Source organism: Ammospiza caudacuta, chromosome 4 (assembly GCF_027887145.1).
Source record: "Ammospiza caudacuta isolate bAmmCau1 chromosome 4, bAmmCau1.pri, whole genome shotgun sequence".
Classification (NCBI taxonomy): Eukaryota; Metazoa; Chordata; class Aves; order Passeriformes; family Passerellidae; genus Ammospiza; species Ammospiza caudacuta.
In genome coordinates, this window is record NC_080596.1 from 9,556,153 (window position 1) to 9,582,361 (window position 26,209).

The 26,209-nt window shown below is 38.5% G+C and overlaps 1 protein-coding gene across 10 annotated transcripts in view; it reads right to left on the bottom strand.

Annotated features, from left to right (window-relative positions):
• Window positions 1-26,209, bottom strand: part of MANBA (mannosidase beta) — a 64,520-nt gene that overhangs the window by 20,266 nt on the left and 18,045 nt on the right. For all 10 annotated transcript variants that reach the window (XM_058803951.1, XM_058803950.1, XM_058803947.1 and 7 more), the window contains exons 3-14: window positions 25,846-25,951; window positions 23,774-23,944; window positions 21,025-21,148; window positions 18,434-18,609; window positions 15,711-15,821; window positions 10,549-10,700; window positions 9,328-9,445; window positions 7,135-7,221; window positions 6,468-6,635; window positions 4,301-4,519; window positions 2,914-3,078; window positions 1,077-1,221 (exon numbers count right to left, since the gene is read on the bottom strand). In XM_058803951.1, the coding sequence (XP_058659934.1) occupies window positions 1,077-1,221; window positions 2,914-3,078; window positions 4,301-4,519; window positions 6,468-6,635; window positions 7,135-7,221; window positions 9,328-9,445; window positions 10,549-10,700; window positions 15,711-15,821; window positions 18,434-18,609; window positions 21,025-21,148; window positions 23,774-23,944; window positions 25,846-25,951 (1,742 nt within the window). The remainder of the gene's footprint in view (window positions 1-1,076; window positions 1,222-2,913; window positions 3,079-4,300; window positions 4,520-6,467; window positions 6,636-7,134; window positions 7,222-9,327; window positions 9,446-10,548; window positions 10,701-15,710; window positions 15,822-18,433; window positions 18,610-21,024; window positions 21,149-23,773; window positions 23,945-25,845; window positions 25,952-26,209) is intronic.

The following is a 26,209-nucleotide window of genomic DNA, read 5'->3' on the forward strand; positions in this document are numbered from 1 at the left end:
TATTGCTAGAATCATAAAAGTGAACATTGTGATATTCCATTTCCTAATACAAGTCTAGAAAGTCCAGAAAGATGAGCATCATAGCTGGACCGCTGCCTTATCATTTAAATAAATTAGCCTCTTTCTTCTACTGGTTTTTGCTTTGTTGTTGCAGCTATTTTATTTGGACTAATCAAAAAAAGAAAAAATTAAAAAGAACAGAAAGGGAGAGGGACAAACATCTCCCAGAAAAAGAGAGGGAGGATGGTGTGGGCTAATTTTTTCCCAAAACCAGGTCAAATGGCATTTTATTCCAAGGGCACATCAAGACTGTCCATAGACAGTCTTATATTTTTCTTATCTTTTTCTAGTTTGTTCGTATTTTTTTACACATGAAATGCTTAAATAAAAATTTTCAAAACCAAAATATGTGAGAAATAACTAAAGTTGAAAGAGAATCCATCCAAATCCTATACAGCTACCACAGGACAGGTTCTCCATTTCAAAACAACTCCTAGACAAAATGTTTGGAACATAAAACACAGCCACTTCCCTCATGCCACACTTGCCTCATTCCTCCCCTACTTCTTACTGTCTAAGTGATTTATATCTTTTTATGTCTGATTAGTTTTGTGTTCTAAGAGGAAAAAAAATATGTGTGAACAGCATATTAACAGAATAATTTAGTCATGAGGAGTGATTCACCTCACCTGACACTAAGTTAGACATCAAATCTCAGCCAGGGATCTCCTATAAAAAGCTCCTCAGAAGCTACGCTAGGTGAGCAATATCTTATGAAGTTCTATGAAAATCAAATTCATCATGGAGAAGATAATTCACCCCAGTTCTGAGACAGTTAAGGACAATGAATCACATTTGGAGATATCCATCTCTCCCCCAGCTGACTAGAGAAGAAATCTAGATGTTCCATTTTTACATCATAAATCCCATCTGTAATACATTTCTAAAGGATGGACAAAAATATGTTCAAAGTGCCCAAGAGACAGAGCAGAGCTGTATTTCCTATTCTGATATTTCCAGATGAGGAAAACACAACTGGTAGCTGGTGCTTTTCACCAGACTGTCACAAAACTTACCCAAGGAAGCCCACGAAGGTGCCTGCCAAATGTCATTGAGTTGCCAGTACAGAGCTCCCATGGTGTGTCCTTCTCCATTGATTATTTCACTTTGACTAAAACGATAGAATTCAGTTTCTGTCTTTATACACTGAGCCTGCATCACCTTGGTCAACAAAGAGATAAAAATTATTTTTGGCATATTGGATTTTACTTTTTTTTTCAAAACATGTGTGAATATATTGATACACAACAGAGACTTCACAGCAACAGCACATAACTTTAAACTTGAGCCCTGAGGATATCCACCTGCACTGCAGGAACTCTGCTGAAAAGAGATCTATTCCTAGCAGCTCCCAACAGCTTTGCAAGCAGTTACCTTCAAGAATCTCATGTGGGATACTTCCATGCAGTGAGAATGGTCTTTGAAAGGCAAATCAAAGACAAGGAAAATAAAATGAAATTTAAAATAAGTATTTTTTTAAACATTAATTTAAATAGCCCCCTCCTGAGTTGCAAAATGATGTTAAGCTGCATTTCCTTCAGTATACATTACCTTTGTGTCTAAATCCCTACATTCTCAACTCACATTCTCACTATACAGTCAAAACTGTGCATCAGAAAAGCAACCTTTTTACAGTTGCACTCCCACTCCTTTTCTCCTTCTTCATGACATCTAAAAACCACTTTTCAGAATTTTTCATTGGCCAAGTTCTCAATGGGTGCTAAACAGATTGATATGTTCTTCACACAGTTTATTATTAGGCTGGGGAAATATAAAGAAATTATTAAAATAAAGTTAAAGCCTTAAAGGTAAAGATATTACTTCTAGTTAACCGCTAGAGCAAGTTTGCTTTCTTTATCCTTTTTGCTATCCTTATTTTGGTATTAAATTGTTTCACCTGTTAATAAGGCCTTGACAGACTTAGCCTTACAGAAACTCTCCCAGCTTTTTTGAGTCCGGATCTCATGGTGAAAGCTTTACCCCTGGTTTCAATTTCACAGCATCATCTATCCTTTTTCCCTTGTCAAGAGTGCCAGAAATGCTCAAGCAATTTTGCTTTTATATAAAACCTGCTGACAGCAGCTCTCAAACATTAGAAACTTAGTGAGTGTGCAGTTACTTCTATCACGAGTGTTTCTAAAATTCTGGAAACACACCAAAAATTAACAGCACTTTCAATTTGCATAACAGCATTAGAAAGTTACTTAGCATCTTTTAAAAATTGCACAGAATAAAGAAGCAAGCATGATGTTGAATTACTATGAATGAAAAGCAAAATACATGCTTCTGATTTGAAAAAAACTCAAAATACATTTACTAAAATATCAATATTTGAGTCCATAACAAAATAAAATTCTCTGGTTAATAGAGAACTACGTTCTTTGGAAAAAATACTGCTTCCAAAGCTTATGTTTTCCATGTGGGAAGAATCAAAGCAGTGAGCCTACAAGGGCCACATGAAGAGCAAAACATCCCCACCCTGGAACAGGGAGTAACATGCAGCACTGGGAATAATCTTGTACCATGGAAGCCCAGCACATCCCTGCATCCTCCCCAGCTATGTGAGCCCAGCTGGGGAGAAGGACCAAGGCAGCACATACATTCAGACAGACTTTCTCCCAGTTTCTGGGTAACTCCCTGATTATTTCAGCCCTTCTATCATGGGAACTGGAGTCTCTCTACAATTAAAGAGAGACAAGCTAGCTCCAAACCAAACTGGACTCTCCAGTTCTTCAGAATGGAAACTTTCTGTATGATGGAACACTCCTGAAGGGACCAGGCCCAGCTCGAACAGCTGACAGAATTTAATGGAACAAGTACTGACAGCTACTTCTACAGAAAAATCACTATTACCTGAGTGAGGTAAATCATATCCTTGAACTGCTTTACAGGATCTGGGCACTGGGGAAGTTTGAAATGACGCCCAATCTCTTGAAGCATCTGAATATTGCCACCTTCATGGTGCTGCCGATGAAGAGAAAAATTGCTTGTGTAGGACCAGTCCTCAGGGGAGGAAACCTTTAAAAAACACAAAAATAAGGTATCTGTATGAAAAGGTAGACTATACATTTAATGACAGCCAGGATATTGAGGAAAGGATATCCATTACAGCCCACTGATATCATCCAAAACCTTATCACTGGTAGTATATTTCTACAGTGCCTCATGCAGTCATGCAAAGATTTTTAATCACTAACACCCTTTGCTTACACTCCTTGTACAAATAAATGAAATCACACATTGCCATTCAACTCAGAAGAGCAACTTTTGGCTCAGTGGCATTTAACTTAACTGTCCTAAGGTTTGGGTTGGCCAAGGGACCTCAGAGTTTTGCTTGCATTCATAGTAAATCAGAAACACCCTACATTAATATGGAAGAATGTAATCTAGTCAAACACATTGAGGTATAAAAGTTATGTAAGTCAGTAGGGGTATAAATTCTAATAATACGTCTATACATTTTCAAAACTTGCCTCTGATAACAAATTATCATAAACCAGCTTTTTTCAACTACAGACAACAACAAGCATAACTCATTAAGTTATTATTGCCAAGTTTTCATTGTAATTACTCTCTCTAAACAATCTTATCTAAATTTGTTTCTTTTTAGGCTGGATTGAATAATTTTTATTGTTATTCATATAGATGAATGTTCTGATAATGCTTCAGTTAATAGGCTTTGCCCAGCAAATTGAAAGAAACATTATGAACTCCTTTTGCTTGCATGCATGAATATCAACATCTCTCCCTGGACAAATGGACAAACATCATGGTATGTCTCTGCTCCACTTTGATAAATAAGACAGAACATACAATATCTAAATTTAATGGAGACAAAACCAAATCCTCTTACATGCAATACATTAAGAAACAGATTATTTAAGAAACTGGTAAATACATAGAAATCAAAACATTTTAAAATCCAGCACAATTCACCTTTTGTCATATCTCTCCTCTCCTCTATACATTAAATAGAATTACTACCAGAAATAACAGTTTCATAGTAGTCTCTCATCCAAACCAAGTCCCTCTTGCAACATCAAGGTAAGTATATTGAACACCGAGGAGGGAAACAGAATGGCTCCATCCCCATCCTCCCCAGGCACACACCTCTATCCCACTTATGCCATACTAACAACACATTACTGTGGTTTGGATGCAGAAGTTTTTTGGGAGAAGACTCATATCTCTCACTAAATGAGAGCAAAGGGGACAGCAAGGTGTGGAAGCCCAGCCTTACCTTTTCAATGGTACTGAAGGAAGGCCAGGACTGAAATCCATACTCTGAAGCAAAACGAGTTTTAGGATACATGGTCCAGTTCCAGCAGTCATGGCTGTAGTCATAGAAGTGTGTGTCACCATAATGGGTGTCGTAAGGATTCCGGGAGAGCCAGCCTTCTTTGACTGACTCCAAGCCATTGGTGGGACTGGATGTCACAAAAGGACGACTCTTATCTTCCTGGGATATAAAAAAAACAAAACAAAACAAACATACAACCCCTTTACAAAGTGATTGACGTTTACCATCTGAATACATAGACTATTTTTTGAAAAGAGAGGCTTGGGGGCAGAGAGACCATATTTTTTTCCAAATTTCTGAGTCACCACCTAGGGAACTTTCCCTTTTTATGTCCTAACATTCATCATCTTTACTTACTTAATTAGCTTCTTTCTTATGTTCTTGGAGGACAGCTGGGCATGATTCTGCTTGCTCTGCTCTTCTGAGGGATTCTCTCCTCACATCAAGAGATTTTCTATCTTTATATGCCTCTAAATTCTTAATGAAGGCTATTTAAAGTGTGCCTTGTGAAATATATACTCAAGGAACATTAATATTAGAATACTATGACTTCTTTATGGAAAATTATTACTTTTGCATTGTTTTTACAGGAACAAGGCTATGATTTTCCCCTTTCTTATTAAACAGTCACCTTAATTTAGTCCTAACAAATCCAAGGTGTTCTGCTTTTAATGCTTGCATGGTATCATTACAGGTTATTGTCATTTTAGCTGGCTCTGCATGCTAAGATAGATGAGATTACAAGAAGGGTTACATTTCAAATTGTTCAGAGCTGCCTTTATTTATAGTCTCAGAAGACTTAGAATATTAAATCTTTTAACAATAGTCTGCAAAGTACTGAAGGAATCCTTTTGCAGGTATAATTCATTCAACACCCTACTTCTAGTAAGATAGAGGCCCAAGTGTAGTTACCAGTAACAAGTTACTGCAATTGACTGGAACACAGCAATGCACTCAGACATCTGCCCCATTTTAAGAAACAATCCTGTTTCCCACATCATCTTTCTTTTTTTCTTGGCGTGAGTAATTAATAATTAACTGAAACAATTTACTGTAGGAAATCCTGGATTCCCTAAAGTCTTTAGCCCAAAGGTAGAAGTCTTTTCAAGTTACCAAGTCCACCACTACTGGTAGTTACAGGTTTCCTCAGCTGGCTTGTATTATGCAGGACCTGAAGTTATCTCCCTCTATGGGTCCTTTTTGCACTCAGAAAGCTATTCTATAGATTTAAAATAAAAATGGGTCCATCTTGAATGGCAATGCTGCACAAGTACCAAGCCAGAACACCTCACTTTGTTGCGCACACACTGTCCACCCAACTCATGTAGCTAATCACAAAAACACCACAGCACACCTTTACACACAGCTCAGTACAGAAATCTAGAATCTCCTATTCTAAGAGGATACATAAAACTTTAAAAACTTGTGCAAAATCACACTAGACTTCCTTAAGGATGCCAGGTGTTTGTGGACTGCATACTTGCAATTTAAATTTTATATCAAAATATTTTACTTTGCCTTCATATACTGTAGAATACCAATATTTTGTTTACAAAATCAATACAATGACTACACAGCATGAGTTCAATGCTTAGCATCACTTTTGCTTTACCTGCTTAGAACAAAAAATACTCAGTCACATACTGAAGAAAGAACATCTTTACAGATTTTTTTTCAACTGCTATTAAAAGATCTGAGGGCTGTTGAATGCTTTTCACAGTATTCTTAAACAAAATTAGATAAAGAAAACCTGATCATTGAGATTAATTAATTAATGGGCAAGCTGAATTTTGTCCACTAGAAGTGAAGGCATTCATGACATACGAAAAGTAGAAAGGAAAAAAGAAGTAAGATCTACTACACTTTCAGGTCTTACTTTACACATCATAAAATGTTAAAGACAAGTAATTTTTTAAATATTTTTTTATTTGGAGAATAACTCTTGAGTTTAGAGAGTTAATTAGAAGAGCTTGGAATGAGCAATTTCTCAAAATGCTCTTCCTCATCTCTTAAAAGGATTAAAAGAAAAAAGGGAAATCCCAGCTTGCTCAAACATTAAAACCTTTTTCCAAACCATATCCTCCTGGAGTTTCTTGAGATTACTTACACAAAGAACTATTTCACGTATGTTCTTCACATAAAGGGTCACATAGTCTTTGATATAGACTCCTATGTCAGGATAAGGTATGGAGAACCAGTTGCTTGCAATTGCTGCTTCATTTTCATTGTTACCACTCCACAGAATAATTGATGGATGAGATTTTAAACGTCGCACCTGAAATACAACTTACAGTTTCAGAAGTCAAGTAAAACTATTTATCTTAACAATTAACTTTTTTAAAATAATCACTTTACTACTAGTTGAATTACAAGTCCACATGTATATTTTATCACACACACTAAGCCTACAATTCCCTTTTTTTGCCACATGGTTCACTATTCCCTCCGTTTGCCACCAGCCTCAAAGTTTTGTAATATACACTTTCAGAAGGGAAAATTTCTAATATGCTGGCATACATCTGTCTTATGCACGTATGTACCATGGGCCTCTACTCAGCCATGTGTGCAGGATAAATTCTGTGCAGTCTTCTTGACTGACAACTCATGCAAGCAGTCAGAGGAGTTCAATAAGATTTAGCAATGTTACATTTTGTGTCTGCTGCATAAAGGTACACTAACAAAAACATCAAACCAACCATTTTTGGAAAGCTAACTTACACAGTCAATGAAAAATAGATAATGTGAAATAGAGCTTTGACACATGGATAAAATACCTGATGAGTAACTTCTGCTCTTACGGATTCTAAAAAATTCTGGTTGGTTGGATATAGTGCACACGCGAACATGAAATCCTGCCAAATCTACAAGGGAAAGGAAAGATTAAAAAAAACTGTCAGCAAGTTACTTTACATACTTGCAAAATATATGGCTATTGGGATGCACTGTCCTTTGTTCAGACAGAAAACAAATCACATTGACCATGGGGCTCAACTATGTGCATACTCCACTGTGGTTATCCTCAATATCAGGGTTACAAAATATTTACCATTAGGAATCAGCTCCTGACAGCCTACATTGAGGAGAGGAATATTGCTCAGTAGATGAAATTCTGTGAGTTTCAACAGAATAATCAGATATTGAACATGTAGCAATTTGCAGCTGAACAGAACAATTTCATATTTATTTACTATTCTCGCAGGTGTAACACCAAATCCCCACTACTTAATGAGAAGAGACAATAATTCTTCTGATGTGGCACTGAGCACACTTAACAGACCTTAATGCGTACTTGTTAAGAAAACATCTCCATAAAAAATTATCTAAAAACCAGCAAATCTTACCCAGTAAGAGGGGCAGAAACAAGCTAGATGCTCTAAAAACACAGTGATTTTTCTCTTCAAAGAAAGATCAAGTAGATACTACTAGAGAACAGCAAGCCTTTCAATTCAAGAAGAATAAACTCCATTTGTACCTTGCAGCAGAATTACAAAAATGGGAATGGAAGCCCAATGAGATGGATAAGATTTCTTGTTTACTGTTTTGTTTTTTAAATTACCTTTTTAATAACCTTGAGGCTCCTTCTAGTCTGTCTAAAATGTTAAGGAAAAGAGCTCTAGGAAGGAGCACCTTAACCCAAAGGGGTCTGTAGGAGACTCCACTTTTCTAACACTGTGTTACATATTGAGAGACAGAGACCAGCTCCTCATAGAATTTCATTTTCATTGCAGTGAGAATATGCTTTTCCAAGGCTCTTTTCAGCACACATTCCCTAAGGAAACTGAAGATAAAGAATAGGACAGTGGGGGATAATGGAACCATTAATAATTGTTACAATCCTAACACTGTACAGAAAAAGCAAAGCTATTGCTGCAGAATCACTCATAATCCTTTAGTGACTGTTGATGTCAAAACTCTCTATTGAAAGAAACTTTCTCACTATTTCTCTCAGTGAGCTATCACTGGTTTTCCTTAAGCACAGTTTGACTCCAATGCACTTTTAAGCCTTTACAAGATCATCAGAAGAAACAAAACCAAAAGCATCCCCCACTGCCCCTCCTGAAAAAGAGTCTGATTTTCTGCATTTACTTGCTATTTTGGCTGTTAAATAGGATCTAAATCTTGCACTGAGCACTGTACAGACACAGATCTATGTGGCCTACTTAAGGAGCATAGTGTTAAAAATTGAAGAACTGTAAGTGCTCAGAAGCCTTGAAAATCAGGACACTCATTCAGATCACTAAAATAGATGTAACTTTTTTTTTTTTTGCAAGCACACCCATCTGAAAGCAGCAAGGTATGAATTCTGTTTCCCTGCTTCTTATGGTGTAGACTAAGATCAAACACACTTGTCAGGATTTTTAATACCAGATGCAACTTGGCCTTCATTCATCTAGTCACTACTTCATCAAAACTTATTAATACAGGCTTATATAATCAAAGCTCATATAATCAAAGGTACTCATCCAGGATTAGTGATTGCAGCAGGTGTTCACCTTACAGCTACATTTATATTCAATTATAGTTTGTTCAAAATGGCCCCTTGGATAATGCCTTCCATGTTTGTCTTTGGACCAAATGAGAAGTTTGAACCAAAACTGCCCAACCGTTTTCAGCTATTGCTAAAAAGAAGAAAATGCTTTTAAAAGAAATAAAATCCTTTTCCAAAACTGAGATGAGCATAGCCACCTTCTTCCTAATGGTGACCTTCTACAATAAAGTCTCCAAAATATCACTTCCAGATTCAGTCTCTGTAATCAGAAACCATTAAAATTACAAAGAACTTAAAGAAGCCCAATGAATCAACCAAAAAATCAGGTTAATCTGACCTCATGTTGATACTCTACAGTGTCCTTTGGAAAGATGGTTAGAACTTACGTATTAATTCTCTTTTTTTAAATTTGAAGTGGATTTTCATTTCCAAGTTCTTGTCAGTTTTTAAATAATTATTCTGTGTTTATTGTTTTTACCATTATTCCTATTTCATCACAAATATCGTAAAATTCATCTTGTTCATATACTCCTCCTCCCCAAACCCGAAGGGCATTCATGTTAGCATCTGCTGCAGACTTCAAGAGTAGCCTTAGTCTGTCAAATACAAAAAGGAGATATACAAGTTTTGTGAAGTTCTATTAGTTAAGAATTTCTAAGGTTATTCAAAAAACGAAGAAATGAATGCCCCTATCAAAAAAACCACCCAAATCTAAATCATTAGCAGGCAATCTATGACTTATAACTCTAACAGAAAATACCAAAATACTCTGGTTTCTAAACTTGCATGTCTGGACAGAGCTCTCAAAAAGCAATTTTTTGCATAGAAAAATCGCTTGATCGTATTAACACTTAGAAAATAGATGGAGTGACACATGTGTAAGTGCTTTTACAGAAGTTTTGGCAGGACCAAATTTAGAAATACTATGTTTTATTAATCATGTTAGTCTTTTCTCCTCTGATATTACTTGCTTTGTATGTCAATTACTTGAATTCAAATTCTCTTTAAACACAATCAGGAATGTATATCCTCTTCCTGAGTTCCATAATGCATAGAGAGAATAGGGGAGTGAGAGGGTGAGGAGAAATATTGAGACTGGGAATCTCATTTTAAGGGTTTTAGGCTTCATTTTTCCTTATATCATACTGGTAGCCTCTAAACTGCATGTGAATGCATGCAGCAGCATGCCCTGTTGAGCTGGCTCCCCAATATCCCAGAGTAAAGCTTAGACCAAGTACAGGACAGCCCCATCCCACCTGAATCTGTGTGGTGCCGAGCACTGAAATCCAAGTAGCCTAGATGAGGATCAGGAGAAGGGGAGAGGCTGCCATGCACCTACATAACCCTGCATGACATGGGTTAGAACATGAAGTGCACATCCTCTGACTACCAATGGATGTGTCCAGACAGGGTCAAACAGCCTGAGGATCATCCCTAAAAATACCCAAAAGGCCAGTAACTATGAACTGCAAGCAAACACATTCCCACCAGCAATTGCACCTACATGCCTTTAACATCACTCAAATCTGTTCATGTTAATTAACCCTAATTCTGTAGCCTCCCCCACCCACCCACAACAATTAGTGTTCTACCTTGAAAGTTTTACCCACTAAAGCCAACCTTTGATAAAGGGTGTAGAGAGAATCAGGAGGAGGAAAACATTATCCTTTATCCTTAGAGAACATCACATGTGGCTTACGTGTCAGAGGTCACTCTGTCCTGGAAAGAATCTGCTGGAATCCAGTTTGAGCCCTTAATAAAAATGGGTCGGCCATTGATTCTGAAGTAGAAACTCAGACCTGGTGAGCCAGGAATAGGCTCCTGAATAAGTTCTACTGTCCGAAAATAGACCTGTGAAGACATGAAACTTAGATTTAAAGCTGACAAAAAAGGAATTAAAACTACATAAAGAAAATCATTACAAAAGGGATGTACAACTGAACAGTAACAGCTCAGAATTTGTCAAGGAGTCAAAAGACACGGACTTATCTCTAAATTCCTGCTTGCTGAAAACACCCTGTAACAGTACTAGAAAGCATTCTTTCAATAAGCCTGTTCACTTTTTAAAGTTGCTATCATATTAAGAGAGAGAAAGAGAAAGCATGAGCAAACAACAGTACATGTGCAGACATGTATGTAAGAGACAGGTGAAGTTTGGTTTTTTTAGAGTTCAGTCAAAAGTCCAGCAAGAGGAATGCAGGGGTTCCACCAGATCAGAAGCACCATGTGATCTGCAATTTTCTCTACCAGGAGACTGCAGCAGCTCAGTTTTAAGTCTTGTCCCTGAATAGCTAGAATGAGATCCACATAGTACAAGCAAGATCTTCTTTTACTTCTCTGAAATGACACTTTTTAAATAGATGTAACACTTACAGAGAAAAAAACACCCATGCAAACACAAATGCCACTTTGCAAGTGAAAGGCCCTCTGGCCATCACAGCTGTGTAGGAACAGCATGATCAGCAATAACGACTCAGAGTGACCAGTTCAGCTAAATAAACACTTACTGTGAGTAAAGTATTAAAGATAAAGCACATCTCAAGTAGAAGCAGAGGCCAAACTTTTACAGCTGCTCTTTCAGCCTAATACATGGCATTGTGACTCAAGAAAACCTTCCTTTCTCCTGATGCAGGTGGAATTAAAGCTCCCAGGAAATAGTTCCAGATGATTTCTAGGACTTCACTACAAGCAACAATACTGCTCTGAGGGGTATCCTGACTGCACTGACACAAACAGCCATGAGGGAGCAGTTAATGCACTGCAACAGCACTGACCCCTTATTTGTACAGCGCTTTCCCCACCCGCCATATCAGCTCCTGCACACCTCCAAACTCTTCCAGAAAACAGCTCTTTCAGGGACACTTTAAACATCTTCTCCTGTACCCCTGTTCCAGTTCAATTTCCTTAAATCAGGAAGAAAACACATTTTCTTTATTGCACCTGTTGCTCATTATCATAGGGAGAAAACTGGAAAATTAAATAAAGGGAAGGAAAGCTCACAGTAAATTTTAGCCAAAACAGGCTAGAGTCAGAAGGGCAGGAAACAAATTTTTTCTAAACTACTCCTAAGATAGCAACCACTCCTCTCTCAGATGACTATTTGCTTTACCTTTTCAAAAGGTCAGTTTGTAGAGTACAGCCTGTTCTCCCTCAGCTTCAGCTGAGGCAAGTATATGTCACTAAACCAGGCTAAAATTAACCTAGTTAAGTGCAAATGATACACCTGTCTTTAATACAAAATGCAACTCTCTATTTCACACACCAGACATGGTTGTTATTCAAAAGGGAAATTATTAATCCCACTACGGGACTGCATTTTCTGAACATTCAGCTTTTCAAAAATCACACATATAGACAGAAAACTATTTCTAGCAGTAGGGAGGAAAAAGGAAATCACCACTTTTTGATTCCCTTTTGGTGCCTCTAAGTTAACTGGACAATTATTAATCAAACACCTGGACAGAGACAATGCATGTGACAAACCAGATGCATTAGCAGAGGTGACAGATCACTAAGCTCAACCTAAACAGCTCTGCATCATAGCAGCAACCATTCCTAGATTTTTGCAGACCTAGTTTAACAGGAGAAGTTGAATTTAAACAATAACCAAAGTTTCATGCAATTTTCACAGTTACTCTAACTCCTGAAGGCTACAGGAGAGAAACTACAGTATGTAAAAAAGTTCTGACCTTCCTACACTGAATTCAACTACTTGGAGAAAAACTCCTCAGTCTCCATTGTGGCTCTATTTTTACAGCACGAAGTGGAATGGGACTTGCAGTTGGAGCTGCCAAAGTATTTGGGATGTCATCTTAAGGGATGTCATCAGGCAGGTAGGGACTGTCTCAGAGTGCATTTGTAATGGAGCATTTATATTACTAACAGAAGTAATGACAGACATTGCTTTATGCCTGCTCAAGTGAACTGATGCAAGTGGCCAAAGCAACCTGACAGGCTGAAACACTCAGCCAGGACCACCCAGACAGCAGGAGCAAGAGAAAAAGCTCCTTAGCCTCAGCTCACATTCCCAGGCCCCCAAGATTCAGCACAACTCCACTGCTCCCCCGGGGCCCAGCTGGTAACAGCACATCTTCCTGTTCCTAATACAGCTTCCTTCTGCCTTGGGGAGTTGAAAGAAGGGCAGTGGGAGACAACCAGCATCTGGCAAGCTTGGTTACGTGCCCTCCTGGCTACCAAGACCTTGGCCACCCTTAAATCTGTCTGATAGAGCTTGCTGCCTGAGGGCTGAGCATTTCTCTCAGCCTTGGGGCACACACAAGGAGCTCTCGAGCCACCACAGACCAATCAGCTGGTTCTGAGCATAATTATGAAACAGATACCTACCTTTTTAAAGCACATACAAAGGCTTTGTACACAGTTAAGTGACCTGTGGATCGCATTTGGCATTCCCATATTTAGCAGTAGGGAAAGTAATAAGGATGAAGATGCCTAGAGCTGAACTAAGATCACAGAACAACCCAGCAACCTAACAAATTAGAACACAGCATGAAAGTGGTGTGAAAACTACAAAGCCAGAAAGAAAAGACTTCTGGAAGTCATGCTAAAATGCCTGAGGGGAAAAGAGTGTGTAAAGGGATGGAGGGAAAGACTGTCGGAAGCCAAGATTTTAAAAGTACAAAAATAGCCTTAAAAACCAAAAACCTCCGAGTACAATGCTGGAGAAATGAGCACACAGAAAGATGGGGAAATAGAACTGAAAAGCAAAAAAATGCTTCATGGGGCAATGAAAGAGGTAATAATTGTGGGGATGGCAAGAAATAAGCAACCTATCAATAGCAAACAGGACCCTCCATCAAGAAAACCAATGTCACTGTGAGATATTACTTTGTTTCACATTATCCTGAGAAACAAACTCTAGAACAAAATATTCAAATGGAAAACCAAGCCAAAACCAAACCACATCCTATCCCAGATGCTGGCTCTTATTCTGGTGCTCTGAACAGGAATGAGTAAGCACTTCTCTGAGCCAAAGAGATTCCCAGCACTGCGGGCTAGAGCTCTATAGAGCTCCTTCAAGTACATACTGGAAGGCCACCCAGAAACATTCCCAAAGGATTGGTTAAAGTTTTGAAGACTACTCTAGCATGTCAGAATCCAGAAAGTAGTTCAAGTTTGGAGTAGCCAAATCTGACATAAGATCAAGCTGTGCTTTCTCACATGTACAGTTCTCATGCTTCAGTTTTTTCCTGTCCAAAGTAAAGTAGATACTCATAGGGACACAAACCACTTGTGAAATGCCTCACCTCTGCTTTTTTTCTGGGGGGGGGGGGATATGCAAGTAGGAAATTTAATCTTCCTGAATACAGTCAGTACAACATGGACAACAGAACTGACAACAAAACAACTTTCAGGAACATTAATCCCTGATTGTATCTCCCGAACTACTCAAAGTTCTTATTAAGCTATATGAATGATGCTGTTCAGTCCTGCTGACATGAGAGAAAATTATGCTACAACATGAAAAAACTGCATACAGAGCCTTTTTCCACTCATACAGCTCTGACTGGGGGTGATGGTGTGTGTATACACGTGTGTCTGTCAGAAACCAAGACAGAGATTCACAAAACATGGGAAGGATGACCAGACTTCACGCTGTAAGCTGTAAAGGCTTCATATGCTGGTTAATTCACTATGCCCCCTATGTGGTGCATTTGGGGATTTTTCCCCCCTCTTTCCCCTTAAGGGAAAAAAAAAAAAGGCTTCTGTTGTAGACCGCGAAGTCCCCATGATCTCATGCCACAGAGCTCTATGAAATATTCTGACACAAGCACCCAAATGGAAATTATTAGCTTTCCTATCACATGTAATTTTCACATAGTAACAGAATTTTCCTTTTTAGAGGGTTTATAGTTGTATTTCCTACCACCAGTTTTTCCAAGCAACACATGCTGTGTTCACTTGGTGTGGGTTTTTTAATTGTTTCAAAATTAGAACACTAATCATAGCAAATTATTATTATTATAATAATAATACTTCATAATCAAACTAGGGGCTAGTCCTATAAAGATACAACACCAGAAGCTACTAGTTTTCCTAAGTTTTTTTCACACTAACAAATGTTACAGCAAATAGCAGTTCAGATGCCTGGTGACCAGATTAGTTTTTAATAAAGCAGTACACACCAGAAACATCTAATAAAGGCATACATTTATGTGGTTGTTAACACATGTTCATGACATAAGGAGGCCAGTCTAATCTCTAAGATTTTTATTTCTAATGGACAATTGGAAATTACCTCCTCTAGGCTCCTTAGTAAAACCAAACAGATAATTAAACAGCCAGTGTGTTAGGGGAACCCTTATGCAAAAACACCCAAATATTACTTTTATGGTCGTATTTAAGACCTTATCTTTTCTTAAGCCTGAAGCACATCTAGCACATTCTAATAAATAATCGCATGTTAGGTTTTTAGGAATGTGTCCATCCCATAAATTTTTACAAACTGAAATTAGCAAAAAAAATCTCAGTAATAAACCTTTGCATAATGTTACAGAAATCTAAAAGGGTTTTTCAGTGCATGATACAAAACCAAGAGCATGGTATATGAAGTTTAGAAGTGCTGTTTTCTTTTCATAAGCTAGAAAACTTAAGAAGTAAACACGTTTTCTCTTCTGAGGTTTCTGGTTAACTGTAAACCATCTTGCAGCCTCAAGTAAATGCATCCACACAAAGTGAGAGTACCAGAAAAGAGGTAGCCACACATTGTGACATTAAAAAAACTTCATTTCTTATTAGCATTTTCACATGCATATTACGACTGAGCATAACTTTTTGTTATGCAGAGCAGATGTCCTAACACCAACAGTGCAATGCCAGATGCAATTAAACTTTAGGGCTCACCTTTGAAAACTTCTCAATCTGGCATCCTGCCTCCATCATGAAAGTTGTTGTCATGTTGTATCCAGTTTGCTTTCCATGTCCATTTGGCCACCAAGCCTCCACTGCAGCACTCTTGAACACACAAGGGAAAAAGCCTGAGCAATAGGTATAACAAGAGGTATCAAATGCACCTGGGTTCAGGTATCTTTGAGTGAATTACCACAAGCCTAACGAGGTTTTGTGCTTCAGCTGAGACATGCTAACATTCTCTCCAGCTGCAGTTCTGAGGTAAAAATCATGTAAAGAGAAAAGTGTGATTGTGTGATTTCTTCTGCTCAAGTCCAGGCTATCACTTCATTTTGTGTTCACAACAGGCCATGAGCACACCTGGACATGCAGGCACACATCTAGCACTCCTCAGCTGAGGTACACTGACACACTATTCCTCCAAACCCCAAATATCTGTGTCAGCAGCAGCCATTGTTCACTGAGCTCTGTATCATACACCTCCTCTCATTGATCCTTTTACCTATCCCATGCAATATTCAATATACAACAGTAACACTTTTCAACTGTGATTCTGGTATTATATGACCATAATGACTGCTTCACTTATGTCAAGCTTTTAAGTCAAATTCTTTCATTAATTCAGTAATTTTCTGATTTGTCTCTATATGTTTCCTAATCACATCATTAGTACTCCATAATTTTTACAAACATGAAATACAATCTCCAAGATGACAGAATATTTATCTTCACTCTAGCAGCCTTCTTCTGCTACTCATTCCTATTGTCAGCATTTGCCAGTTAAGTGCATAACACAAAAATTGTGGAAAGAAAGCAATAATGCATGCAACCAAACAATGGAGGGATCAGCACTGAATTTAGTCATGAAAGGAGTATCTCAATCTTTTCAAATAAATTGAGGCCAGAAAACAGCCCAGCAATATGTTTTGCTGTGGCTATACTTGGACACAACCACGAATATATCATGAATATATCTTTCAGCTTCTCTGATAGAGAATTCTCACAAGCGCTGGTGAGGAAGTTCTGATCTCTGTGCTGCATGGATACAAACGGAAGCACAGACTCAGAGAGAGCCTCGACAACAAGGGAGTGTTCGCAGCTGCCTGGAACGACTGGATGTCTCATTGGCCACTGATGATGTCACCCCTCTGCTCGCCACTAGCTGATAAGCAAAATGCTGTCACGTTGGCAGCACAGCACTCTGCGTGGCAACCGCAGGAAGGCTGATACACATCTCTGCGATATGCACCACTCGAACACCTACTGACTCCACAACGTAATCTGCAATAAGCTCTTCAGTAAAAATACATTTCTGGTGAGGTCTCAGTATCTAACATGCACCACACAAGTCTGTGTACAGAGTAAGTGCTCTGTTAGCCTCATCAATACATTTCAGGGCTTTTCATAAAATCAGCTGATGTGAATTCATGCAGCAAAGCCTTTTGTGCACAAAGAATAATGAAACACTGCTGCCTCTGCTCTGAAGGAAGTGCTTCCTTCCAGACTTGCAGTTGCACTATACTAACAAATTTCTTCTGAGGCTGGGACAACTAAATAGGCAAAAATAATTTTTGAAGTTTCACTTTGCAGTGCCTGTTTAATGTAATCCATTAAAAAGACTAAGCAGAGACTCATGGTTGCTTTAAATGAAACTGGGTATTGGTAATTGCTCATGTAACTTGCATATCAGATGACAACAGTAAAAAAACTGTATGTTTCTGTACTTCTGTGTCAAAATAAAACAAAGCACATAAGCACACAAGTCACAGAGTGTGCACACTGAAACATAAATACCCTGCTTGCTCTCTCTCCATGCAAACAGCTGACAAGTGAACTCAAGAACACACACAGACAATGCAGTCCAACAGGCAAAACAGATGCAGCATTACACAGCAGTGCAGAAAAACAGCAGAGCCAGTAAAATATAGAAGAGCTTGAGGGCAGACCCTTTAGTGCTACTAACTGCCAGTATGGTCAAAAGCCCCAAATTCCTGCTCACAGCACATCACCCACCCACAAATGTGTGTCCTGCAGCACTGAAGCTCCCGTGGAGAACTTCATCAGGTGTGGCTCCTGCTGCACCTGCCAAGGCTCCCACTCTGCCCACTGGCTGGAGCCTGATTTTTAAATTGAGCTTGCTCCTCATTAGAGCACCTTCTACCAGTCAAAAATTCCTCCTGAGATTTGCCTATCGAAAGGACTATAAGCAAATGTAAGGGGTATTACTCCACAAAAATTTCTTTTGTTTTTATTTACCTGAAAGTAAATAAATATCTACTAAGAGGCTTGAGGAATGCTTCCTCTCTCTCCTGGGAGAATCCTATATATTGTAGTATATTCTGGTCCCAATCAGTCCAGTAAACAGTAGCATGTGAGATACTTGCTGTCAGTTGAAGTGAAGTGACACAGGGTACCCAAAGGTTATTTACCTAAATAACTCAACAAAGGTCATTTAACAGTGGCCAGTGATTATGTGACCTTTTTCTAAGGCATCATCACCTTTTGGCAGTGAGCTACATAGCTTCACAGACATCAGATTTTAGAAAGGAAAAGAACTCTTCTCCTACCCTGTAAGGGATACAGAACTGTTGTTAAAAGTCAGGAAGACACTAAGGAATGGGAAGGAGGCCTAAAACTGGCATGGAGGCAGAAAGTCACTGGAAACCAGGGGGAACATTCTGCAGCTGAACTAGCTCTCCACACACACCCCTCTTTACCTTGTTGATGTTTACATGCAGCACAATGCTGCCTTCTCCAGGTTGAAGCTTCACACTGAACGATTGCTGCGTTTGTAACTTGGGAATGTTCACAGTCACAAGACCTGCGATTGGCTTGGAGCTGACTACATCAAAAATAGACTCGACTTCAAGACACCACTGCTGAGCACTCTTTACTAAGAGAAGAGGGAGAAAAAAATGGGAATTTAAGAATTATGTTTATATGCCTATTAGTTAACATGATCTTTCATTAAAGAAAAAATTCAAAAACTAAGATTAAATTTAACAATTTTCAGGCTGTGTCTGAACCAGCTTACATGGTTAATCTGCTTATTTAGTGTATTTGACATCCGAGTCCAATGGAACAGAACAATGCAATATGATTTATATTTTTTAACTCTTCTTTTAATTCAAAAGCCATCCAGGCTTTTTTCAGAGCTCTGTACAAAAGTCAGAGACCTTGACACCAGTCACTTCATTAGGAAGGAATTTTTTCCCACCAATTCCCATAGACATTGTATTTGCTTTTAGTCAGCACTCATATGAACATGGCACTCTTTGGGAAAGATTGTAATCACAAGCCAGTACAATCACTTTTGTCAATGAAACAAAAACAGTATTAACAGAAAACGAGCTGAATTCATCCCAGACTCACGGGACAAAATGAATGGAGCTACACTGGGGATGAATTGGGCCCACTGTGTCTAGACTTGACAGGCTATATCTTTACGTCCGTTCTCCCACCCATGTGTTGTGAAAGAAACAAGTTAATGACTTCCCTGAGATCTCTCTGAAGTTACCACAGAGCATCCTCTCTTTTACAGACCTTACTGAATAAGGAGAGGCAGGGTCAAGGGTACTCAAGATCTATGTGTAAATTTCCCAGTAACTTCAACAGTTGAATTGCCTAGCTACTAACATAGCCTGGCTAATCCTATACTTCAAATATTGCAGATTAACATAAAAGCAAAAGCAAACAAAACAGAAAACAAGGAGAACTAGAACTAAGACACATTTTGTATACTCAAATTACTAATAACTTGCTTTCTCTTTTCATTTATATAGTCTAGCTCTCCTTGCTTCACAAGAGAAAGAGAGCTCACTCCAAAAAACAAAGAATTGCATTCAGCCCTGGTGTGATTTTCACTGTTTTTCACAGAATGAAGAGCAATGATTGAGTTCCCAAGTTTATATTACACCCAGCATTACTCAGTGAAGACCAATTCTCTGAAATGTGGAAAAGGTTTAAAAGTACCCACCCCACAAAGGTCAGACATTACAGCGCATTCTTCCTCCCTTACAAAAGCATATAGAAATTCCAACCCACTCCTAACTGCCTGAACTGCGGGGTCTAGACAGAGAAACCAAGAACAATGAATCTTTCACAGACTCAGTGGTCCAAAGGCTATGACACTAAATCTGATGAACAATAAAAGTACGTATGCAGCTTAAATTCAGGTTGTTCATTTACTCTTTCTTTTTCAAACGTTATTATGTTTGAATACTAATAAGCTCTTGCTCTGGTTCCAAGCCACTCTCTGCTGAAGGAAAGAGGTTTGCTCTCTTCACTTACCCAGAGAGCAAGACTTTACCTACCAGAAGGGGGAGTTGTCGGAATGTGGGAGGGACCAGAAAAGATTTTTACTGTAATTAAATTTCAGAAAACACACAGTCTGTGCTGGGGCTTTCCATGGAAATTCCAATCACGTCAACTCTATTTAGGACCTGCAGCTATTTCAGGATGCTTTAAAAACAGCCATGGAGTGATGTCTTCCTCTTTTATTCATACACAACAAATCTATTCCCAAGAGCCAAAATTCAACCCACTGCAGAGGACCCACGGGCTAGCCTATACTCCACTGGGTCAACAGGCAGTGAAAAAAGCATGTGGGTGGTCTCAACCAGGCATATCACCATTTGCAGAAAGTTTCAAGGGAAAATTAACTACTTCCGCACAGCTGCAATGATCTTCAGGACAAAGGAGAGGAAAATCAGAGACCACTGCAAGAGAGGAAACCGGTTTGGTAAGTTAGGTACAAGAATGCAGGAGGTTATCCTCTCCAATTGCAGCTTTAACAATTATCCTTGCCTAGCACAACTTGCTTTTTTCTCTCAGACTTCATGTTGTGTCCTGAAAACTCGGCACTCTTCGAACTCTGCTCACTGTGCATTTGTCCTTCCAACACAAAACCAAATTCCCATAGCAGCTCTGCCTTTGTTTGAAATGAAAGTGAGATGAAATAAATAAAATGACACGTATTTACAGGGAGTCTTGGTGAAAACACATGCCATTAGAAAGGAAATTTTTCAAAATCAAAGAAGAGGTGCTAATCTCAATTATACTACATTTATTTCTGCAGTTATTCAGGATTTTAAGCAAAAAAAGATTCTGAATTCTAACATTTTTAACAGTTATTGTTTGTACTGAAGTACTGTTTCAATACCTAATAAAGGTGTGTTCTGGAAAGAACTACACACAAAGTCATAAAAACCCATAGAACATTTCCTTCCTGACAGTTCATTTGGCTTACCAATAAAATGGTTTGTATTCTAAAGGTGAAACCAATAACAAGACAAAATAAGAGACTTACCAAAGAGAGGAGTTATAGAAAAATAAATCAGGTGATAATGGTTATAGGCCTCAATCCTAACATCTTTCCAGATTCCTTGAGTGGGAAAAGAAGGGCCCCAATCCCAACTAAATGAGCATTGCTCCTGGAAAACAGAATGATTATGTTACACATGCCTGTTGTTCACATAGACATTGATGCCCTGCCAGAAATAGACATTTGCTATCTGGGAATAAAATATTGACATGCACTGAAAGAATTTTTCCAGTTTCCATAAATCCAGAAGATCCTACAGTATTTTTTCTTACTTCATAACCAGAACTTTGCTGCTACTACCTGTATTATACAAAAAATTAAATTTTGTATTAAATGTCCAAGTATGGAGAAATTTTGTATTACCGAAAGAGCAAAACAACACTTAGTGCATGGCTAAAAAAACACCAACAAAACCCCAAACAGTAAAGATCAAAAAAAAATCCAGGAGATTATTCTCAATTCCGTTGTGAATTATCTTTGTTTGTAATGTCAGTATTTAATTGTATACCTAAAAGCAGAAAACTGACAATTAGAAATGTTACAGTATTCTAGAAGAAAAGTATCAAATTAAAAACCATACATGAAATAGTTTATCTCCTATTTTTAGTTTTAACACCACAGAGTAACACAAGGAAAGAAATGGATATGTCTGGAGTATTTGTGTAGTTCAGTCATGTTCACTGTTTCTCCCCTTTTTATAGTTCTCTTATACAAAAACAAAGGGAACAAAAACACGGTTGAGAAGTAGCTTAGTTCTGGTACTAACATCAGAATAACTGTCAGAATTATAAAATGCTGCTCAGGCAGAGAAGTACGTACACTAATTTCCATTTAGCTGTTTTCAAACCTGGTCAGACCTCTACTTAACAAATCCCTTGACAACATCTATTCAGCTGCCCTCCAAGTTTCACACAGCCCCAGCCCCCAAAGCAAATACAATAGATCTCCTAAAGTCTTGTACAGTGACACACAGTTCTAAATTTAGAGACTAATAACTTACAGCCAAGGCATACTAATTTGGGCAAACCACATTGCACAAGCCTGGCCTATCCCTTGCACTGCCAGTCAGCCTCCCTGTCTATCAAACTGCAAAACAGCCTTCCAGGAAGCAAACACTCCACCTACTTCAAACAGAAAACCAGGGATAACATATTCTTAGAAAATATGTCCAATTGGAAATAATTTTCTCATTTTAAAAAATAAACAAATTAATCACTCACAGGTTTCACTAAAAACACTGCAGAGACTGCTATCAAAAACAGTATGTCACAAGAACAATATGCCTGTATCACTGGGGTACATTAGCAGTGACAGGTTTGTGTTCTGCCACAAATTCCTACTCAGATTTAGATAAGTTTACTGCACTTAATACTGCAGCTGAAATGTGTAAATAGCTCTCCATTACTTTCAGATGGGAAGCAACCAGCTTATAGCAATGTCCTGGTATGTTTGTTTAGTTTTAGATGTGACATAGCTGCTGTTGTTGCCAATACTTGGAAACTGCTCCAGAAATTTCCAGAAACATTTTGAATTCCAAGTACAATCAAAAAATTCATTTGAGGAAAAAGCACTAGGGTACTTTCTAGCAAATTTAAAGGTATAGTTCAGTGAGGCATAAAATCATTCCAGGTCTCTTTTGCTCTATAAATAAGACTACAGTTATGTAAGTGCACTATTCCTTCCAACGCTCTCCTTGCACTGATTTCGGAGAAACACAGTGGACTCAGAAGAACTATTAAATTTTCTAAAATGTAAAGAAAATTAAAGTAGCAGCAAGCAGAAATAAATACAGCATCTTAATCCTAAAGGATCTTTCCAGGACAACATGGAGTCCATGTTTACATTAATAAATTTTAAAGGAAATTATATCCAAGTTTAAATACCAGATTTACAGAATTCTAGTCATTTTTGAGGACACTCTAGAAGGACTTTATTAGAAAGTTTGAAAATAATTATCAAGAAAGGTATTTAAGAGAAAACAAATACGCAAAAACACCCAAAAAGAGAAATTAGAAAATAAGATCATCTAGACGTTGCCTCTATCTGCTGCAAAGTTATCAGAAATACATGAGATGCTACTCAAATGATAGTTTGCCCTGAGTTGTTTTAACACAAAGAAGCCATATCTTAAATCAAAGTTTCTAAGTCTCATTCATTTATATTACACTGTTGTTTCCATTGAATATGTACATATAAGTCACACTTGACAACACTAATAAGATGAGAACAGATTCCCTGTTAGGTAACACTTCTTGGGACATGCCAGAGCTGCCCAGGATAAATAGCACAGCACATGAGCAACAGCAAACATTCAAAAAGCTACTTGGATGAGATTTTTACAGCCTTGGCTATAACACACTGGTATTTGCAACAGTGAATTCTACTGTCAGCATACATTGCTAAACCCACCCAGTGGATCAAAATGGAATGACTACACATTTCCCAATGCTATCCCGCCCTCTTAGCAGCAAGTCTCCTTGCTGACTCTTTGATGAAAACAGCCTTTTAAACATTCTTATGACTTAGATATGAAGCCTGGCCTTCTCACACCTCCTGTATTGCCAACATACAAAAGCACAGGTTTCTAGGGGGGATGGGAGAAGGAAGCTGCAATGAAAAATATGCCCTGCTTATAAAACAACATTGCAAGGTTTCAGAATACAACTGTAAGGACAGCTTGTGGTGCATTCCTCTTTCCCAGCCTGAAGCCAGAGACAGACAATTCTGCCCATACCTTTCTGATGAAATTAACGTGGCACTCTCCTTTCTGCACAGGTGGAGGGCACGCCGGGGGGATGCTGTGTCCTTTGTGACATCTGCTCTGCTCCGCTGCGTACGAAACAGCTGACAAGAAACGGACCTCAACGCAATTGACCTCCTGGATCACACTGCTAATATCAAAGCTCTAGGACAAAACACAGAACAAAGCCATTACAGTGCTGACATTTATCTATGAGATTTATAATCACTATTACATGGGGATTTTAATACCATACATATATTATTCAAAAGCTTTTGAAATACAGTCGCAGCGTGCTCTGGTTTTGAAAGAAAAGATGTTTCTGGGCAAACTGCTTTCTTCACATCAAGCTCTCATTGCAAGCTGCAGCACTTTGCTTGCACAGAGAAGTACTTGAAGGACAAGGACAGCAAGAGAATCTTTACCCTCATTCCTCATCCAGAACCCATCTGCATCTTTGGAAAGACACCTTATTCCAACTCAGAGAGCTGCTCCATACAGGAGTGCTTCCAGCTCACACTGTGCTGCCAGCTCAACCACCACAAGGCACTGACCTGCCTAGTCCATGAATGCTGCAAAGCTGTAGCTCATTCCCCAAAATGGAAAGAGTTGCATTCTAATCCCCCAAATGTAAGACACACATTCTACATCAGCACCAAATGAAGCATTTGGGGGCTTCCTCGCCAGGTCACAAAATCCCCTTCAGTGTGGCTGGAGAACAGAAGAAATGTTCCATTTCAGAATTATCCTCTGCTCTCACGACAATGTGGTTCCAATGGCTAATACCCATTTATTCCTCAGAGTGCACATTTGTGAAAAGCCAAGTCTTGGCTATTTTTCTTTAATTTGGGAGCAACCCAGCTAGAATCACTTATTCCTGTAGCATACAGCAGGACATTAGAAAGCAAATAGCATTCCCCAGTCCAGAGCCTTCAGAGAGTCCTTCCTGAAGATGTTGTTGCCATGTGGAACAGGTGAACAAGGCACAAGCCTGGGTCACAGTAACCCCGGACTCAATTTAATGCAGTATATGCTGGTTTTACAGTGAAGGCCATTCCATGAATTGTTACAATCTGGTACAAAATGAAGTTGCAGAAATATGGACAAAATAATACCACTTTTCTGACTTTCAGAGCCTGCTACTGACAAGCCTTTAGATACTCTCCAAACAGTAAATAATTACAATTTCATAAAAACTGTATGAAATTTTTGATTTCACTGATGGTAAAAGTAAGACAAAGAGAAACTAAGTGGTTTGTCCTAGGTTACATAGACCCAGGTGGCAGAATGCCTTATGTCTCAGTTCAGTGCTTCTGCAATAAAACTTGCCAGAATGGTAAATGCTGAGATATGGAGACACCAGATTTCATTTGTAATTCAGTTATTCCACTATCAATCTTCCTTTAACTCTTCAGATTTTTTGATTAAGATAAAAGCAAGAAATGTTCCTTTTGTTATTACCAGAATAATTTTGTATTTTAAAGCTATAAAATTAGTTTGAATGTTTTTGCCACTCTCAAGATCATTCCATACTGAATACTCTCATGCTGACATAAGCAAAGCTCAAAAACGCAAGACAAGGTTACCCAAAGTACCATATTCAAAATAAACCACCCTCTTTAAAAGCCAAAAGCATGAAACATATACACAGGCTTTACAGCACATGCATTTTCATTGCAGTATTGACATGTAAACCATTCTAATACCAATTAGTAAGCAGATTTACAGCTAATAAAACAGATTTAAGATTATGTTTTCTTGAAGCTGGGACAGACCCCAAGAAGCAAGACATACTATATTATTAGCTGAATTGATCCTCTTGCATTGGTCCTCTCATTTAGGACAAGGCACATTCACCTCTAGATATGACCCAGTTGCTAGTGAAAAGGTAAGTACACTTCCCATCCTAACATTTACCTGATTACACATGCAGTCCTCAAGTCAACAGTTTCTGCATCCAAGCACCTACTTTTATGGGTAGGTGAATGCACTGGAAGTGCTCAGAACAAAAGGGCTTTGAAGAAAGCAGAGAAACAGAAATAAACAGAAACAAACACATTACTTACGTATCTGGTGAACATGTTGTCTGTTCTCCCGAGAGTGACATTGTTGAGCAGGATCTGTGCTACTGTATCTACTCCCTCAAAAACCAAATTCACTTTCTGCCACTTTCTACAAAAGAAAACATACATGTGAAAAACTGTCAGAGTACCTAGACTTAAAAACAAACAGGGCACAGACAATGTAAAAATGTGTATCACTATTATACCAGCAGTTGCTTCAGCTACTTTTGACTCAGTGTAGCTACACTGTACCTTTAAATAGTCAAACGAAGATGATAGCTGAAGTAGCTCAAGTCAGCATGTTCAAGAACACATCAGGTTCACACACCCACCAGATATGAGATGGGATAGCTTTCAATTAGCCTAA